At 36.7% G+C, this 20,579-nt stretch overlaps 1 protein-coding gene across 1 annotated transcript; it reads left to right on the forward strand.

Annotated features, from left to right (window-relative positions):
* Positions 1-758: 758 nt before the first annotated feature.
* On the forward strand, positions 759-911 carry LOC139045975 (beta-defensin 110-like). Its single transcript, XM_070516723.1, has one exon. The coding sequence runs from the start codon at positions 759-761 to the stop codon at positions 909-911; it is 153 nt and encodes a 50-aa protein (XP_070372824.1).
* The last annotated feature ends 19,668 nt before the right edge of the window (positions 912-20,579 follow it).

Here is a 20,579-nt window from a genome sequence, read left to right on the forward strand (position 1 = left end):
TAGTGTACATCAAAACTATGTTTCTATGTTCATATCTAAAGAGGTTAATTTCCCCAATAAATTACTCAGTCGGTATGTATTTTCCTGCCTACTGTGTTACTATCAGGCTATACTGGGTAGGAGATAAAGAATCAGAAGAAACCATAACTATCATATAGGGGTTTATGTCTTGGCTGCAAGAATAAAAGTATCATAACAAATTTTTAAGAAAAATACATACAATTAAGTCTTAAATTATGTTATGTTATTCATTGATTATTGCTGTAGACTGATGAAAGGGACATATCCATTTTCTCTAGTATAATGAAAGAAAATTTCATTTAAGAGTATGGTCTAGGATGAAAAAGAAAGCATTGAACAAATGATACCGTGAAAAGGCAATAAGCGTGGGTTTAAAAAATTGAGAAAACAGGAAAATGAAAATTATTGGTTTAAAAAGAACTATAAACATCATCTTAATGAAAGCATGGGAGAATAAATCTGGTCTTAGTAAAGTAAGAAAAACAGATACCAGGACAGGAGCCCCTAGGAGCCAGCTGAAGTTTAGTACTGATGTGAGCTATAAGATAAGAACATACATATCTTATACAAGTATAACGTCTGTAGCTTGGTCACCTTCTGAAACCACTGATAAACTGTGCTGTAAAACAACCTACCATCCCAGGCTCTCCATCTCCCACACACATGATCTCATGACTAGAACAGAATTTTTTTCTCCCCTAAGATCCCCAAATGAATAATTACACTGATGACATTAGATGTCTTTCTTGATTGCAGCCAGAAGTGACTTCACACCAAAGTACAGATTTGAGAGATGCCAAAAAGTGAAAGGAATATGTAAGACATTTTGTGATGATGATGAGTATGATTATGGATATTGCATTAAATGGAGAAATGAGTGCTGCATATAAACTCTGGAAAACAGAAGTACTATGGAGAACCAAAGTCTGGAGCAGAGATGCATCTACTGACTCAAGAGTAGGTAAAAGAAAATGTTGGGGATGTTTAATGGAAATATGAACTTTTAAATCCTAAATACCACTGTTTACATGAATAAAAATAATTTACAGTCTCTATTCTGTCTATTCATTGACTGCTCACTTTCTTTGTATTTCAGATGGATGAACATACTAATTAAGCAAGGGAACAGACACTGATTGTGCTTATAATCTCATTATGGCCACTTTGCCACTCAGACATTTATGCTACTTATCTGAGTTGCTCCACTTCCTCTCTAAATATATGTATGTGACCTTACTGCCAGCTTTACTATGAGAATCATGATTATCTTCAGATACCATTTTTCCACATCAAAATCTCTCTATTCACAGTGTAGCCTTATATCTTTCTTAAAAGAAAATGAATGTTTTCTCCCTTTCAAATGTGAAGTCTTTTAATCTCAGCTTGCCTAGTGACTTTTTGTATGCATTCAACCAATTCCTGTGAGATGACAGTTAGGGATGACACAGTTTAACAGCTCTCTCAGTAGGGCAATTCAATACCACTCACGGCACAGCAAAGAGATAAATAACAAGGTCTTGGAGAGCTCCTTTCATTGATGCAATCCTTCATTTCAACAAAATCCTATAAGGAAGCTCAGTAATAGGTGTTCTTGTCTCAGTAGTTTAGGACTTGTGTTTGGCCACCTCAATCCATGTCCCTCAAAGAATGTGACACATGAGGGAATCACTAATTATTTTGGAGAAAGAATTAGAATCCCACAAGCTATGCAGAGTCTTATGTAGAGAAGCCCGTAAGCTGATGAGTAAACCTGATCAACTGAGAACACCTATCTGCAAGACCCATCAGGAAATCTAGCAGGGTGAGTTTTGTCTAAGATGCTGATGTTGGAGAAGTTTGTAGGAGTGAGTTCAGTTTTCAAAAACAGCTCCCATCACTGAGCAGCTGATGTTGATATGGATAGTTGGGAAATGTCATGGTGAGCCTAGGAAAGACGAAGACACGTGAAAAGCAATGATCATATGGTAGTAAAAATGAGGACTCTGCTGGTCACCATGAAGACCCTATTATTTATCCTAGAGATCCTCACTGAGGAAAGGGAGGTTTTTGCATTTTCAGAAGTTATGCTGCTGTGGGGGCCAGAGATGAGGAGATGTCATTTATTTTAACAAGAGATTATTATTGTCACATACATCTGTGTGCTTAAATTGTTTAGGTTACTCTACATGAAATATTCAAGATATATTGTCTACATAGATAACAATACATAATATGATTCCATTTAATCAAGACAAGTAATGGGGCCAGCCCAGTGGTGCAGCAGTTAAGTTCACACGTTCCACTTCAGTAGCCCAGGGTTCACTGGTTCGGATCCCTGGTGCAAACTTACACATTGCTCATCAAGCCATGCTGTGGCAGGTGTCCCACGAATAAAAGAAATAGAGGAAGATGGGCACAGATGTTAATTCAGGGCCAATCTTCCTCAGCAAAAAGAGGAGGATTGGCAGTGGATGTTAGCTCAGGGCTAATCTTCCTAAAAAAACACACAAGTAATGCATTTCTAGACTCATAAGTCTACAAAAATATCATTGAATGTACAATGTGAAAGTGCAATACTCTTTCTCTGACTACTAGCTCTTTGAAGATAACACTATTTAACAGAGAATTGAATTTTTCTTATTTTTAGTAAGCCCCAGAGAGGCAAGAATTTTTTGTTCCTTCATTTCAACAACACATGATATGAGAGGGAATGTTTTTTAATTCTCCTCTACTAAGAAATTTTTTTCTATCATTAAGATTTCCTCTTTTCTGGGGCCGGCTCCGTGGCCGAGTGGTTAAGTTCGTGCGCTCCGCTGCGGCGGCCCAGGGTTCGGATCCTGGGCGCGGACATGGCACTGCACGTCAGGTCACATTGAGGTGGTGCCCCACATCCACAACTAGAAGGACCTGCAACTAAGATACACAACTATGTATCGGGGGGCGGGGGTTGGGGAGATAAAGCAGAAAACAACAACAACAAAAAAGGATTGGCAACAGTTGCTAGCTCAGGTGACAATCTTCAAAAAAAAAGAAATTTCCTTTTCTCTTTTTTCCTTTGTTTTTATTTTGAGGAAGATTAGCCCTGAGCTAACAGCTGCCACCAGTCCTCCTCTTTTAGCTGAAGAAGACTGGCCCTGAGCTAACATCCATGCCCATCTTCCTCTACTTTACGTGTGGGACGTGTACCACAGCATGGCTTGACAAGCAATGCCATGTCTGCACCAGGGATCTGAACCAGCAAACCCCAGGCTCCCCAAGAGGAGGGTGTGGACTTAACCTTTTCTTTTTAAAAAAATTATTCTGTCCTGTAAGGTCAGAATTTCATGAGGTAATGTACACATTTTGATAGGAATATTTACAGCTGAATTGCAGAAATAAACACCTTGTCTCTTGAATTATACTACTTTAGGCATCAAAGGATCATTACATCAATCGAATACTATCATCCAGAACAAGTTATTTATATTCTAATTTTGCTGGACAGTACTTAGTTGGAGAAAATTTTGGATATAGTTTTTAGCACCATCTACTTATCCATGGTGATAGCTTACAAGTGGAGAAAGATCTGTTTATCTGTTCTTTTCTTTTTTATTGCTTCATTGCCAGTGGACTAATTCCCATTAAGAGGAATACTACCTTAGTATTCTCTTCTGCATACTGCAGGAATATCATGTCCATTGATGACCTCTCTTTGAGTATTACTTGTACTAACCTTCCAACTACAAGTGAAACTGATTCTGTGAAGTAAATGTAAGACCTTGTAGGAGAATTATCTTTTAGTGAGATTTTCCTGCCTAGGGGATGTGTCTTCAAATCAGTTGTTACCTGTTATGCTTCTCCTGCATTAATGTTCAAGTACAGATTATCCGAACATAAATAAAAATAAGTAATTATTTATTTGCATGTTTTGCTGTGGATGATGACTCATACTTCTTACTATGTGCCCTGATATACCATCAACTGCTTGAAAAACCCTGGCACATGCTACGTGCTCAGTAAGTGACTTAAGTGAGTGTTTCCCAAAGACGTATTGATTTTCCTCCTGTAGCTGATCCTGAATCCTGTCTTTTTATTTACCAGCAAGAATATGCAATTGATTCAAGTCCCTCACATTTGAGTAAGTCCTATTTTTAAATTTTTATTTTATAGATTAAATATTTGTCATAAGGAATTCTTAGGAATATTTTTTCATCGCTTTGCATCTCATTTTCCTAAACTGTAACTTAGAGGGCTGCATTTCTTTGTCTAAGCCTCCTCTTACATTTAATTATCTATGACTGTGATTTTCTTTTTAATGTTACGGTACAGCTGAGGTTGGCAAACTATAGCTCACGGGCCAAAACTGGCCCTCCTTCTCGTGTGTCCTGAGTGAAGCCTGATATTTACAGATGAACATTTGTAATTGATTTGATGATAAGAAACACCAACTTTGAACATCAATTAAGCAAAATATTATCCCGTTCTTCTCACTAGTAGACCTACATTCCAAAAAAACTTATGCACAATCATTATTACTATATATTGAATTTTTGTCAATTAAATATTTAAGGAAAATTGTTTTCTCTCTTCTACTTAAGTCCCTACATAGTATCTTTGATTTTGGATCTTAGCCAACAAAGCCTGAAGTATTTGCCCTTTACAGAAAACTTTTGCTGACCCCTAGATAGAAAGAGTCAGTGAAGTTTTCAGGAGCAAAATGTGGTCCCTGAAGCATCAGTCTTAGCAGCACCTGAGAACTTGTTAGAAAGGTAAATTATTGGGGCTCAGACTAAATGAATTAAAAACTCTGGAGCTGGAGCTCAGCAATCTGTGTTTAACCTGCCCTCCAGTTGATTATAATGCACAGTAAAATTTGCTAATCATTGCCTAGATAAGCTCTTACTATTGAATTTTGAAGTAAAATCATGGTCTTTTTAACTTTTTAGTGAGTTTGGACCAAACTTTTAGACACCCTTGACATTACTAAAAAAGCATACTGAGCCAGCCCTGGTGGTCTAGTGGTTGAAGTTCAGTGCTCACTGCGTCAGCAGCCTGGGTTCGCTTCCCAGTCACAGAACCACACCACCTGTCTGTCAGTTGCCATGCTGTGGTGGTGGCTCATGTAGAAGAAGTAGAATGACTTACCACTAGGATATACAACCATGCACTGGGGCTTTGGGGAGGAAAAAAAAAAGAGGAAGATCGGCAACAGATGTTCGCTCAGGGCAAAGCTTTCCCTGAAACAAACAAACAAACAAACAAAAAACTTACTCAAGGAGGAGAAGAAAGATGCCAAGTAACATGTTTCTTTCTTTGAAAAGGATGTGGGCAAAGGAAAAATGTGCAAAGAAACATCTAGATAAAGAAATTAGAATTCCATCTGGCGTATTAGTTTGTCAGTAGGATAGGTGTTGTTTGACCTAAATTGTCTAAAAATAAACTCAGTCAGTATATGTCTTCTCTTACTTTCTCAGTTGTTCTTACTTCTTATCTGGTAGTGTTCTGAAAGACGAAAGCTCCTGAATAAAAGCTCATTTTAATCTCACATGGACAGTTATGTGAAGTAAAATTGGCTATGTAACTCTTTTAAAATTTTCTATATTTGGAAATTTTCATACAAATGATGTTCTCCCTCTCTCCCTGTCCCTCATGCAATCCCACCACCCCCAACCCCACACCGTCTCTTAGGAGTTTTAAGTTTCAAAATATTTAGAAGCAGTAAAAGGACCTGTGCCACTTTTCTTTAACTCTAGTACATGCTTTGGACACAGAATACTATAGTATTGTATTAAAATGGCAGTCCTGATTTTCCTGCTGCTACAAAAATGATATAACGGTCAAATGACAGAATGTGATCAAAACAAGCCTTAATGTTGACAAATAGAAATGGCAAGCAATAGGATATATTTGATATATGAGGAAGCCATTTAGTGTAAAGCTAATTCGGCCTGACTTTGTTTTTCCCAAAGGGGCTGACATGGCCATTGAGCATGCATTGTATATCCATTTTAGACATTTCCTATGGCCAGAACAAATGGCATTAAGAAAAAGGTACAACTTCTCCCACATTGGCATTTCCTTAACGATAAGCATCTTTCCCTAGACTAGAAACTGATTGCTGTGCTCAGCTGTGACCACCCAGCTCCCTGTAACAGACCTGCCACCCTGCTGTGTCCACCGAGACAGCAGACCTTCTACCTGCTGTGTCCATCAATCGCTGTTCCGACAGAGCAGTCTCATGACTATTGTAAAAGGGACATTTCAATCATGTGAAACATGCTCTTTGAGGGTATATAACCACTCTGTACACCCCACTTCTTTGGTGCCCTTCCTTCCTTGAGGAAGGAAGGCCCCAGGCTATGGTCTTCACATTTTGGCTCAGAATAAACTCATCCAGATTTTCATTTATAAATTGATTACGGATTATTTGCATCAACAATGTTCAAACCCTCAGTTTTAACTAAACTTCAGACAGTTTGCTTCCTGACTATAGGCCCCTGACGTCATTTTTCTTACTGAATTGACGTTAGAAAACTTGCAACTGTAAATTCTTTTTCTGTCTCTTTGAAATACACATAAATACTCTTCCAGCCTCTTGTTAGTTTTACAACCCAAGAAAGTCTTTCTCAAGGACCTGAGAACTATAACAACAATGGATGCTAATTATCAAGCACAAAGGCCTAATCACAGAGACAAGCATTTGCAAACTCAGGAGTAACTCAGTGTGCTCAAGGCAGCCCATTGCTTATCCTCCTTCCCCTCTCATCCTCCAGTGCTTTTCCACTGCTCACATCAGAACTTGAAAACCCTCCCACCTTTCATTTCCCTGGAATTGAGTTCAGTTTCTCTCCTCTATTGCAATAATGTTGAATAGTCTTCCTTGCCTGTTTAACTTTGTCTAGTGCAATTTTTACTTTGACTAATAAAATGAGAAAAATTGAGATTGTGGGCCTGAAGGATTTGTTTAGGAAATATCCTCCCCTGTATGGTTCTGAGATCAATCAGAACTAAAGATACTATTTAGAGAAAGGCCCTTTATGGTAGAATGCTGTAAACGCATATGTGTCACCCACATAAACGCTGTGAGAGGGCAATGGAGATTATGACAACTTTTCTTAGAATGGTCAGGGAAGACTTCAGATAGGAGATGCTATTTGAGGGCAAGGGATTATCAGCTATCCATAGAATCTGACACAGAGATTGACCAAGGGTAGACACTTGATACATTTTTATTGAATGAGTGAATGGATAGGTGGATGCATACACAAATAATGACTATCCAAAGACTCCACCTTGAAGAATACTCATATTTGAGAGTATAATATGTAGAAGAAGAAGACAGGGAGTTTTCAAAGAGTTATAATTGAAATAAGGTTAGAATTAGAAAAGACATTTTCAGGAGGAGTGGTCATACATAATGCTAAATAATATAGAGTATCTTGGAAGACGTGGTGTTTTGGACAAAGCGACCATATAGTCACATAAATTATTGTAAAACTCTTCTGACATAGGGATTAAAATTCAATGTTAGAGCATTAATACTAACATTTAGAAGAAAAAAAGTCTGATCTTTTGGCAGAATCCTCTGACTGAACTCTGTGTTTATCTTTGCCAGGCTAGTTGTCCTCTGTCACTGAGCAACATCTGTCAAATGTCTCCTGAAGAATGCTAGTGGCAGAGGTCCTCGTGGTCGCTCTGCACTTACCTAAAACCTTAATGTCATATTGCTGATGCTGTCGAGCTTCTTTGACGTTCTTAACTTTCATTACTTAGTATCTCATTGGATTTTTGGTACTTATGCTTTTTAATTAAATGTCTTAGTAGCAATAACTTCCTTTTGTCTACACTGGAAATTTAAGTTTTCATGTGCTTTTTAAATTTTTTAACATCTATATGGAGGTATAATTGCACCAAATAAAATGCCCAAGCTTAAACCATAAAATTTGATGTTTTGCTGAATTATGTACCCATGAAATCATCATAAAAATCAAGATAGTGAACATTCCAATCGCCCCTAAAATTTCCTTTGAGCTGCTCTGCCTTCCATCCCTCCCACTCTATCTTATCTTATCTCCTCATCTCCCCAGGCACCCACTGACCTGCTTGCTTTTTTTGCTGTATATTAGTTCCCATACAGTGAGCACTTTTAGGATCTGATTTCTTTTACTCAACATGGTTATTTTGAGGTTCATCTGCACTGTTACATGTATAAATATTTTATTCCTCTTTATTGCTGAGGATTAATCTATTATATGAACATACTACAATTTATTTGTCCATTCATCTCTTGATGAACATCTGGGTTGTCTCCAGATATTGACTATTGTAAATAAAAGTAGTGTGAATATTCCTGTAATGTCCTTATGTGAACATCTGCTTGCTTTATATTTCTCTTGGGTAAATACCTAGGAATAGATGGCTGAGTCATATGGTAGATATGTGTTTAACTTTTTAAAGAAACTACCAACTGTTTTCCAAAGTATTTGTGAGGTTTTATGTCCCCACCGTTAGGTAAGGGAGTTACAGTTCCTCCACATCCTTGACAACACTCAGCATGGTCAGTCTCTAATTTTAGACATTCTAATAGATATATAGTAATATCATTGTCATTTTAATTTGAAAGCACCAAATGAATAATATTGAACATTTTTTATGTTCTTATCCACTATTAAGTATCTTTGGTCAATGTTTGTTCAAATATCTTACACATTTTTATATTGGATTTTTTTTTTATTTTTGAGTATAGTACGTTATTTACATATATCTTCATAAATATCTTTTATAAAATATGTAATTCACAAATATTTTCTCCTAGTCAGTGATCTGCTTTTAATTCTCTTAACAGTGAATAGAACAGCAGAAAGTCTTTATTCAGATGCATTTCAATTTGTTTTTTGTTTTTCCTTTGTGAGCTGTGCTTTTAATGTTGTATCTTTGCCCAACCCAAGGTCACAAAGGTTTTCTACCACACTTTCTCTTGGAAATTTTATGTAATTGTAGGTTTTACATTTAAGACCATAGTCCACTTTGAGTTCAGATTTGTGTATGGTATGAAGTATGTTAAGCATAGATACGAATATCTAATACTGTCCCAGCACCATTGTTGCAGAAATGATCCTTTCTCCCTTAAATTGCCTTAGCAACTTTGTAAAAATTCAATTGACCACGTATCTGTAAGTTTGTTGATCTGTTTGTCTTGATGTCAGTAACACACTGTCTTGATTACTAAAGCTTTACAATAGTTTTGGAAGTGAGAGAGCATCAGTTTTCCAGCATTGTTCTTTTTGAAAGTTGTTTTGGATGTTCCAGGTCTTCTACAATTTTCCATGAATTTAATAATCAACTGGTCAATTTCTCCAAGAATCTTTTTGTTTGGGATTAGATTGAATCTATAAATTAATTTGGGAAGAATTGATATATTAAAATATTGAATCCTTCAGTCCATGCACAGGTTATAACTTCCCATTTATTTAAATAGTTTAAAATTTCTTTCAACACTGTTATGTACTTTCCAGTGTATAAGTCAATACATTAATTATCAGATTAACCCCTATTTTATATATCTGATGCTATTTTAATGATATTATAAAATTTTTTTTGTATGATTATTTCTAACACTAAAAATACAATTGTTTTTGCATATTAATCTTTTATCCTAGAAACTTGGTAAATTCAATTATTTGCTTTAGTAACTTTCTTATATATACCATAGGATTCCCTTAATATTTGATCATATAATCTGCAAATAAAGACAGTTGTACTTTTTCAGTTCCAATCTGAGTGACCTTTTCTTACCTTATTGTCCTGACTGGAATCCTCCAGTACAATGTTGAATAGAAGTGATGAGAGCAGACATCTGGTTTCTCATCTTCGGAAGAAAGCTTTTAGGCTTTCACCATCCAGTACGACGTTAACTGTCGTTTTATAAAGGATGACTATTATCAGCCTGAGTAAATACTTTCTCTTTGTAATTTTCTGCAAGATTTTATCAGAAATGGCTTTTGGATTGTGTCAAAATTTTTTCTCAGCTTCTACCAAGATGATCTTATATATTGTTTATTCAGTTAATATGGTGAGCGTACTGATCGATTTTCAATGGTAAACCAATTTACATTTCTGATAAACCTCATTTGGTTGTAATGTATTATTGTTTATATACACTACATATTCTTTATATTCTGGAATAGTTTATGTTAAACCGATATTTTTCTTCATCAAATGTTTGGTAGAATCTCCTAATGACAATATCTGGGAATGGAGTTTACTTTATAAGACGATTTTTAACTACAAGTTCTAGAAATTTACCTAAGAAAATTAATTTCATGTATATTCTGCACATAAAGAAAAAGAAATGTAAAAAATTGAAAATCCTCTTTCTTCTAGGTGGAAAAAAATGTTTATAACATCACTTATCACTCATGACATAAATTTCTTGCTTGGTTTCGGCTTAATGAAATTCAAATTTCAATGAGAGTTTCTTTTCTGTTAAAGGGATAGTCCCTTTAACTGTAAAATTTACCTAAGGCCACTGATATTAGTAATTTCTCATAGTACTTTCATTGCTTAGATGTATTTATCATACAATATCCATTTAATTGAGAGAACAGAAGGATAGAGGATAAGAAACATAGTCAAGAGCTAAAATTCTGAACCATTCTTTATCTTTCACATACAACTTTAACACTCAAGGATTTCTCTTTTTACTTGGTCTACATTTTATTTCTTTCTGCCCATAAGCAAATTATATGAAAATGAAAGAACTCAGGAAATTATGAAAAGTAATGCAAAGGCAGGAAAAGTTTCTCATATACGGAAGGCCCATGAGTATCAATTTTACCTCTTTCCCTCATATGTAAAATAAGAACAACGAATCTTTCCCACTCCAGATGAACAAATATTTATTTATCCTTTATATTAATAACAAGTTCTCTAGTGCCATGTCCATGTTATATTCCCCCTTTGGGGGCAATTTCTCCCATTACCCTAGCCTCAGGATTTAATTAGGATTCAACATTTTCTCGTAATTCTTGCTCTCTGACCACAGTAACATTAAAAGTTTGACTTCTGGGGCCAGCAGGTGCAGCGGTTACGCGCGCACCTTCTGCTTCAGTGGCCCGGGGTTCGCTGGTTCCGATCCCGGGTGCGGACATGGCACCGCATGGCAAACCATGCTGTGGTAGGGCTCCCACATATAAAGTAGAGGAAGATGGGCATGGATGTTAGCTCAGGGCCAGTCTTCCTCAAAAACAAAGAAAAAGTTTGACTTCTGACCACTGTGGTTCAGTCTTTACCTGGGATCGTTAACATCTTCCTCTCCATTCACACTAGCATTATAAAGTTGGTTTGGTGCTTCTATCAACCAAATAATCCTCGCTATTCCCCAACTCTCTGATAGGCTAGAAGATGACCAACATGAAGCCAATATGAAAATACATAGGTATGAGAAGTACTGGGAAAGAATATTGCTGGCAATGAGTCCCAGTGAGTCATTCCTGGTGAAAGTCCCAGATTCGGCTCTCCTCTTTTGTTTGGTTCAGTGTGATTTTGTAAGAGACCTATTAAAGTCCACATTTACACATTAACACTTAAGCTACTTTGAGTTGGATGTCTGTTACTTTAACACAAAAGCTATAACTCAAAACTCAAAGATTGCATTTGAAGGGTGTTGGAGGATCACATGAAAGTATATAATAATTGAAAACACTTTTGAGATATTATTAATATTTTAATCATGGAAACTTGGAAAACAATTTTTAACTTCTCTGGGCTTTAATTTTCTCAATTTTAAAACAAGGAAGGGGCTGGCCCCATGGCGTAGTGGCTAAGTTTGGTGCACTCTGCTTTAGTGGCCTGGGTTCACAGGTTCAAATCCCAGGAGTGGACCTACACCATTCATCAGGCATGCTTTGGTGGCAACCTACATACAAAATAGAAGAAGATTGGTATAGATGTTAGCTCAGGGTGAATCTTCCTCAGCAAAAAACTAAGCCAATAAAAATAAATATAACAAAATAAAATAAGGAAGCAGAAATGATTTTATCTTTGCAACTATAAGTTATTTTAACCAATATGTAGCTGTGATTTCTTTTTTTAAAAAATGCAATTTATTTTTAGAGCACTTTCAGGTTCACAGCAAAATTGAGCAGAAAGTACAGAAAGTTTCCATCTATCTCCTGACTCCACACATGCACAGCTCCTTCCATCAACATCTGGCACCCGAGTGATATATTTGTTACAATCTAGGAACCTATATTGACACATTATTCTCACTCAAAGTCCATAGTTTACATTAGGATTCACTCTTGGTGTTATGCATTCCATGGATCTTGACAAATGTATAATGACATGTATCCACCATTATAGTATCATACAGGATAGTTCCACTGCCCCCAAAATCTTCTGTGTTCCACTTATTCATCCCCCCTCTCCACTAATCCTTGGCAACAACTGATCACTTTACTGTCGCCAGAGTTTTGTCTTTTTCAGATTTGCAATTCCATTTTTAAAATCACTTCTAAGGGAAACATCTACACTTTTACTTCTAAGTTATCTAGTCCAGGGTTTTGGGGTCTAATCTCTAAAGAGTAGCAAGGTAAAGAAGAAGATGGACTAAGTACTTTAATGGATTCAGCACCAGCCTATATATTATACATATATACACACATACATATATATACAATGTACATATATATATTTTAGACAAAATGAGAAAGTTTCCTCTGTCATAAGAAGGGTGTACGGTGATAAAAAGCTCACACATCTACCCCTCTGCTCCCCCAAACACAGACATAGACAGCTGTAAATACACAAGACTGCTAAGGTTCAGGTCAAATTTTGGCAAATATGAATTTTTAAAATTGTTATAAAAGAAAAACAGTATTTGTTTTTCTTCTGGGTAGCAACCCAATAGCCACGACTCTCAAAAACTTCTATTTTTATCTCTACTCTTTCTTTTCACACATTTGCTGATTCTTCCTGATAATGCCTAGAAAGTTTGCAGGATGATCTGAGGTGCTTCACTGCCACAGAAGGCAAAACACAGACCCACACTAGGTACTTTAGTAATGTTCTGCCTTTGGCTGCCAAGCTGGAGCTGCTGTCCTGAATGCCTGCAGATTGACTCCATAGAAACCTTCAAAAGCAACCATCTCCTTGCACAGTTTCACCATGGTTCTCGTTGAACTTCCACATTACCACAAAGTCTATTCTTTCAGTGCCATAATGTGTATCATATTTAGGATACTCACTGGCAATTTGAGCCCACATTGTTGAATACAAGATGCCAATTTTACAACTATAATAAGAAATTATATTCTTGACCATTAATCATTTGTGTTGGCCTGACAAGTGTGTATTTTCCCCATAGACAATTTACATGAGAAATCAAGCTATAAGGAATTTTCCTTATGAGAAAAGAATAAGAACAGTTGGAATTAGAGAAGTTTGAATGTTAAGTAGCATCAAAAATGAAGGCCTGATGTTTTCACATCCAAGATAAATTTACTGCTACCAGGTAGGAGCAATATTCACATCAACATACATATATTCCCCAGAAAGTTGTTTGACAGGCATGATTAACTTTGGTCTCATGTGGCTTTGCTTCTCCACTTTCACCTCTAAGTATAGATGTTTTTTGATTAAACTTGTCCTCCTTTAGATGTGTTGCTGTAGAGAGATCGTAGGCAAAATGTTTGGAACATAAGTCTTAATGTCACACTGCTTCGAGTCAGATGGTCTGGGGGCTAGTTGAGTGGTATTCTTGCTAGTTGTGTAACCTTGAGCAAGTTACTTAACTTGTCCAAGTTTTGGTTTCCTTCTGTGTAAAATGGAGGTAGTAGCATCCGGTTTTCCAGTTTGTAGCGCAGTGCCTGGCACATATCAATCACTCAATCAATGTAAACAACAGTACTTATGTTAAATCAGATTTTAATCACCTATTTCTCACTGGAGGTAATTTTGTTTCTTTAATGTGACTGCCTATCTTTTGACTAAGCATGTTTGATTTGTATACTTTCTATTTCAGAGAAAAAATGGACATTGCAACCAGTGTTGAACATATGAGTTGAAAGTTTATGTCAAATCAGGTTGGGGATGATATGATGCTACATGTGCACTAAGAATCTAAGGGAGCTGGTTGTGAGACAGAGCATAATGGACCAGATGAACCGGCAGAAGAGAACAGCCAGGAAAAGAAAACAACTGAGATGATTACAAGTCCACCATGCCAGCTGCCTCCTCTCAAAACCAGCTTTTGCTGAATTTACATCTGACTTTTTTTAGTCTTAAAATAAATTCTTCTTTTTTTTTCTTGAGCTATATTGAGTGGTTTGCTCTTTCTTGCAAATAATAATTTAGACCAGAATGGAGCAAAATTTTTGATGACATTTCTCTAAGTGTGTATGTGTGTGTCTTGGCAGACGGCCTACGTATATCACATGGTGCATTCAATTGCCACCCATAGTAATCAGATCAATCAACAGCAGGCATCATATACTCATGAGCTAAAAGACACCAGTTCAAAGGAAAAATCACATAATCTTTCAAAGTTTGGATGCAAATTATTGAGATGATGACATTCAGTTATTAAAAAAAAAAGTCTCAAGAATGATTGATTATTATTGCTTTGACTTATAGTTAATGTATTAGGAGACAAGAAAATTCCAAATTTACACCCCTTTTCTTATCTTTTTCAGAATTTTTGCCTGTATGTGTCTTGGTTTCTAAACCAATTTCCTTTCCACATTCAAGCTTGAGACCTCATATCATTGGGCAAAATCATACTTCAAAAAAGAAAAAATCCTCAGAGATTTCTGCTTCTGGTAATGTGACAGAGAAAAAGATAATTCAAATCCATTATTGCTATGAACAGCCAGAAGTTTTACATAAAATGCAATTTTAATATTGTTAATTATCTAATTATGTTCATTAGAATGAGATAGCTTTACATACTAGATGAACGAAGAAACCAAAATCTAAAGTGACAAAGGCAAGAGGTGAGGTGGAGGTAGGGAAAGTGCAACCAAACTCAGCAAAAGTCATGAGGTTTCATACCTAAGCTATGAGATAAATAGTCATAGTTCTATGCAAGACACTGTTTATGATAGTGACATGAAACATTATAGCTGTCATACAAGGTAATATGTAGAAATTAAGTGTGAACTTAATGGATATCCCATTTGGGGTCCTTGAGAAATGAGTTATTAAATTGGCCAGGAAAGAGGAGCCCAGACTTCAGCTGGAACAGCAATGATAGTAACAGAAGCATGGGAGAAAAGTGGCCTCCAATATGGAAGATGAGAAGTTCAAAATCAGTAAAATAGCGATGAAAATCAGAGCCACAAAGAGACCGCAGAATTGTAAGTAAACACACAAGGTAGTGAAGATTGACTAGCCACTTCAAAGGAGAACATATGGGCCATCAAGCAGCACACAGAAGCCACAGCAGGACCCTGCAGAGGACAGGAGAGACCTGTGGGCTGCGAGTTCGAAAGTAGAATGTCTGTGTCTCAGAGACACACTGTTCAATAACTTTCACCCACATGGTTTTACTATATTTCCACAGATAATTACGGAAGCTGGGGAGATAGTTTAAAAACAAGGGAGATAAAAGATTTCTAAACGAAAAGCAGAGACTCAGAAATCAAAACTTAAAACCACTAGGCAGTAAACCGCCAGGGAATCATTACCAAAATTAACATCCTTGAAACTACTAAGCTTTGGATAACAGCATTCAGGTTCCCTTTCATTTCTTTGAGATCTGTTGATGAAGTTTTTCATCTGCAGTCTTGCTCAACAAGCCAAAGATTAAACAGTCTTCTAAGTTTCAATAAACTAAACTATGAGCCACATAGGTGGACCATAAATATAAAAATAAACTGTTAATATGCATATGTCTCTCCTACCACTCTAGAGGGCTTCATATATATATAATCTCATTGTTTCTTACTTTAAGAAACCTCACCCGCCATGGAAATTTATTTCTAACATGTTCCTTCTTTTTGAAGTGCAAGTGCCAATATAAGTAAGTAAGAGTAAGTAACTCTTCCTACAAGTAAGAGTAATATATTTATTGGAATTTTTCTTTGAAATCTGTAACAGGGCATTCCTGAAGTTCTGTCCAGATTACTATGTATGATCCAAGTAAATATGGAACAAGTAAAGTAGTGCTGATAAAGAATCTAGGACTAATTCAGCAGGACATGGCTAAACTTGTTTCCAGGATTGTTAAGACTGAAAGAGTTTAGAAAAAGTTTAGAAGGAGTTTAGAAGGAGTTTAGAATTGCTAGATTATGGGCAGGACAGTAACCCTTTATCTTTTAACATCTTTAACTCTAACTTGAAATATACACCTAAATTGAAATTACTGTTTTATTTTTACTGGTAATATCTCTTCCCTAATACATATTCTTGTTAAACATTTTCCTCTGTGTCTTATAGGCAAAAAGCTGAAGCAAGTCGAACCCTTCTATCATCAATTTTTTTTTCTCTCTGAACTGCTCCTCGCCTCACTGACTAGAAGAGAGACTAACTGGAGAACCCCATTTTCCTGAAAATTATGGAACCAAAACTCATTTCATACTCTTGGGTTTTATTCCAACTCCCACCACAACAAAAATATACATTGATGATGGATGAAAGGATAATTGTCACTGCAACAATGCACCTCTATTCTATATTATCACCACTCCTAGGGGGAGGGTCTCCTTTTCATTTGATGGCATGGTTGAAGTGACCAATAGCACAATTCCGATGGAGTAAGTGTCTGCTTACATGACATGCTCTAGGGCCTTGATATTCAAAGTGTGCTCCACAGACCAAGAGCATTTATACCCCAAGAGAGCTTGAGTTTGTAAGCCGTGGAGCATCTCTGCCCTGGCCTATACCTACTGAACTGGAATCTACATTTCAACAAGAACCCAGGGGATTCACATGTACATTAGAGTTCAAGAAACACTGTTAGCAACACATCAGAGCTGTACCCATCTACTAATCACTCTCTATATTCTTCCCTCCCTCCTCTTCCTCTCTTTTCTTCTCCCCCTCTTTCCTTTCTCAAGTATTTATTCTAATCTCTCAATTAATCTGAAATTTCCTGTATGGGAGTTTGTTTTTTTCTGTGTGTTAGATGGCAACACTGTTGGGGGATGTGAACGTCCCTAAAGTGCACATATCATGAGATAAAAGGAAAACCCTCTGCTCTGAACTCCCACATGTCTCAGTATGTCATGTTATCCGATTGTTCTTTGAGAAAGTACAGAGAGTCCAACTCGAGGCTGACTGGAAGCTGGCAGGAGAGGACAGACAGATATCAATGATCAAGGGTCTGACAACGGGTCAGAACCTCAGGGACAGGCTCTCCTTATCTGTAGTCAGCCCTGAGAGGTAGGAGTTTAGGCAGGTTCAAAGTGAGGAGAACCGAGCAAAACCATGGGGAGAACAAAGAGCAAGAACATGCATACGCAGCTCAGAGAGAGACTTTATCTAAGCCACCATATTTTCCCTCACAGACCACTGGCAGTCTTCTCCAAAATGACCTCCCTCCCTGACTCTGCCTGCACACCCTTCCAAACACTTCTCTCACCAAGAACCAGAGTGGATTCATAAACTCTTAAAATGGCTTTCATCAAACATATAAAATCCCCCACTTCACCATGGCCGAAAAAGCCCAGTAAGAAGGAGCCTTGCTGTTCCCTGTCCTCCCCTCACCACTTGCCTAATTGTTCACTGAGAGTCAGCTCACTGGCCTGCTTTTTGTTCCTCATGCACACGATGCTCTCAGGAATATCAAACTTTGTCCCTCTGCACTAGACATCCTTTGTTGGCCATCCCCCTCTCAAGACGATGAAGTCATCCTTGATCACTTATTACAATCCTCGCTTGATAGTCACTCTCTTCCAGCACTCTATTGAATTTTATGAAGAGCAATTCATATATGAAACTTAAGCTCCAGGCACGGCTGTGACCATGCTCACCTTGCTTACTATCTTGAGTTGTGCCAACAAATAGTAAGAACTCAGTAATTTTTAAAGTTATTGCTGAGTGCTTTCTTTGTCAACTTCTTGCATTATTTCATTTAATATGCAGTACAACCCAATAAATTTGATGTTAAAATCACCATTTTTATAGATAAGGAAACTGGACCTCAAAAAGATCACCTAGATAGTAAAAGCAAGCCTGTGATTCAATTCCAGATTTTTCTAATGTCAAACAATAGGCTAATTCTATGTCCTAAAATCAGTCAGTCTGGTCAAAGGGTACTCGATGGGGGTGATTTGTCAAGGGGTACCAGACGGAGGTGATTTGTCAAGGGTAGGGATGCTCAGAACTAGGGAACTGTATTGAATGGACTTTGGAAATACTTTATACATCTTGCTTCTTCATTTCTCAGAGTCTGTGGACCACTTTCAAAGGGATGTGAGCATGCAGTTGACAGCTCTCTATATTCTTTAGTTTGGTTTCAGCTCCTAAAATAAATTCTTACTTGTGTGACCTTATATTAGAAGCTATTTTCCCAGATGTATTTGATTATGGTAATTTCTTACAAAATAGAGGCTTTGCAGTAGGGCCCTTGCGTGGTAGAAAAGGGAAGAAAAATTGGGTTTTGCCTGTAACACCATTGAGGGACATATTTCTATAAGGACTGAGGAAAATATAAATATTCTCATATTTAATTTTTTCAATTGTTTTATTCCTACTCGTTTTTCTTTCTATCTTTAAATACAGTATGTCTCTCTCTCTCCATGTGTATATATACTCACACACAAATATACCTTTAATAAATGTATATATAAATATAAATATAGATAATATTTTCTCCTCCATAGGCCATCTCCTGACTTGAAAGATTAGTTTAGGTCAGATTAAGTAGCCATCTTGCATTATTTAATCTTTACATCATCTATGCAAGGTGACTAATTTTATTCCTCGTCCCCCTAAGAAAGCTGAGACTCAGAACAGAAACACACTTTGCCCAAGGCTCGCATGGCCAGAAAGTAGTAAAGTCGTATTTATACAGGTCAGTCTGTCCACACTGCTACACTGCTTTACTAGAGGGCTTGCATATATTCATCCAGGGGCATTCATGTTCTCCTGGGCTTTCTGACAAGAAAAATATGCTTTATTCTGCATTCCAGGCGTCACTTAATCAGAGCAATGCAAGAGATGAGCCTGATTGTACAAATGGATGAAATGTCATAGATGAGTTCATGCCTGACAAAAGCACAGAATGTGACTAAATTGGTGGTATCAGACAGGGGTAAACATCAGAAAGATTTGGGGGTATATTTAAAAGTGCAATTTTCTGAACCAGATTCCTAAATAATGACAGGACAATATTCAGGGTAAGGCCAGAAGAAGAACATGCAGGGGTGCTGCCCAGGAGTGTGTATGTTTTTAGTCATCCCAATTGATTCTAAAAATTATGAAGTTCCAATAACCACTGATTCAGCTAATCCTTCTACTGTTTCTAAGCGTGAATTCGCCCTTTCCTTTTAGAGTCAGTCAATCATCTGCCATTTACTAAAGCTTAAACAATCTTAGTGCTATGTTTTAAACAGAGATATAAAAAATCAGAGAAACTCATTATTGCCTTTCAGAAATTTGTTCACTCACAAATTCATTGATTTCAGTGTAGTGGATAAGAACATGGGTTCAAGAGTCTGACTACTTTGGTCTCTAATGTCAGCCATGGTAATTACTGGCACAGCAACTTTGAACAAGGTGTTAAATGCATGCCTCTAAACCTCATCTACCTCACTGTGCAATGATGCCAGTAAGACTAATATCTATTTCATAAGATTGTTGTTATGTTTAATTGAGATAATTAATGTAAAGTGTTCAGGAAGTAATTGATATTTAGTAAGTGTTCAAAAAATATTCACTATTATGTTGGGCATTGAGTAGGAACCAAGCCTTTTGCTAAACATAAAATATAAAAATATAAAGTGGAGTTGCAAAGAATATCTGTGTGTATAGTCTATATGCTTTTTCAGGACATTTCCGTCATCATTGTCTTTTATACAAGCCATAGTTAGAGCTGTAAATCATAATTACTAATTGAAGCTTAGGAAGACAGAGCTTTTGTTCCCCCAATCATCTTCCATACCCCAAAAAGAGAAAGAAATGGATGAACTGCTCTCTGAGCCCTTAGGATTAGGTACTGAATTACGTATCTGCCTTTCACTTTCTCAGAAGTGTCACTTTCTAAAGTTTTCTAGATAGATAAGTGATGGATACTACAATTGCTACTATAATTTTGTTTTACTCTTCACTCAGTAAGTATGTATTAAATATCTATTCTGTCCTAGGCTTCATTGTAAAACTGTCAACATCCCTGCCCTCATGGAGTTTACATTTTAGTGAGATGTGGCAGTTAATAACAATAACAATAGTAGTAATAGTAACAATAATTATACCAAATTATATGAATAAATAATAAAACAAACAAGCCAATAATGAGCCAAATTAATTTCAAATACAGACAAATGAATAACACCAAAAAAATTTGGATGAAGCAAGGGTCACTATTATTATTAGAATAGTCGCCAAAAACGGCTTCAAAATCTTCTCTAATAAGATGACATGTTAGTGGCAGAGATCAG

The sequence above is a fragment of the Equus asinus genome, chromosome 8 (assembly GCF_041296235.1).
Source record: "Equus asinus isolate D_3611 breed Donkey chromosome 8, EquAss-T2T_v2, whole genome shotgun sequence".
Lineage (NCBI taxonomy): Eukaryota > Metazoa > Chordata > Mammalia > Perissodactyla > Equidae > Equus > Equus asinus.

Bases quoted from the DNA above. Each gene is read 5' to 3' on its own strand.
- LOC139045975 (XM_070516723.1), top strand. From the start codon at position 759: ATGTCTTTCTTGATTGCAGCCAGAAGTGACTTCACACCAAAGTACAGA.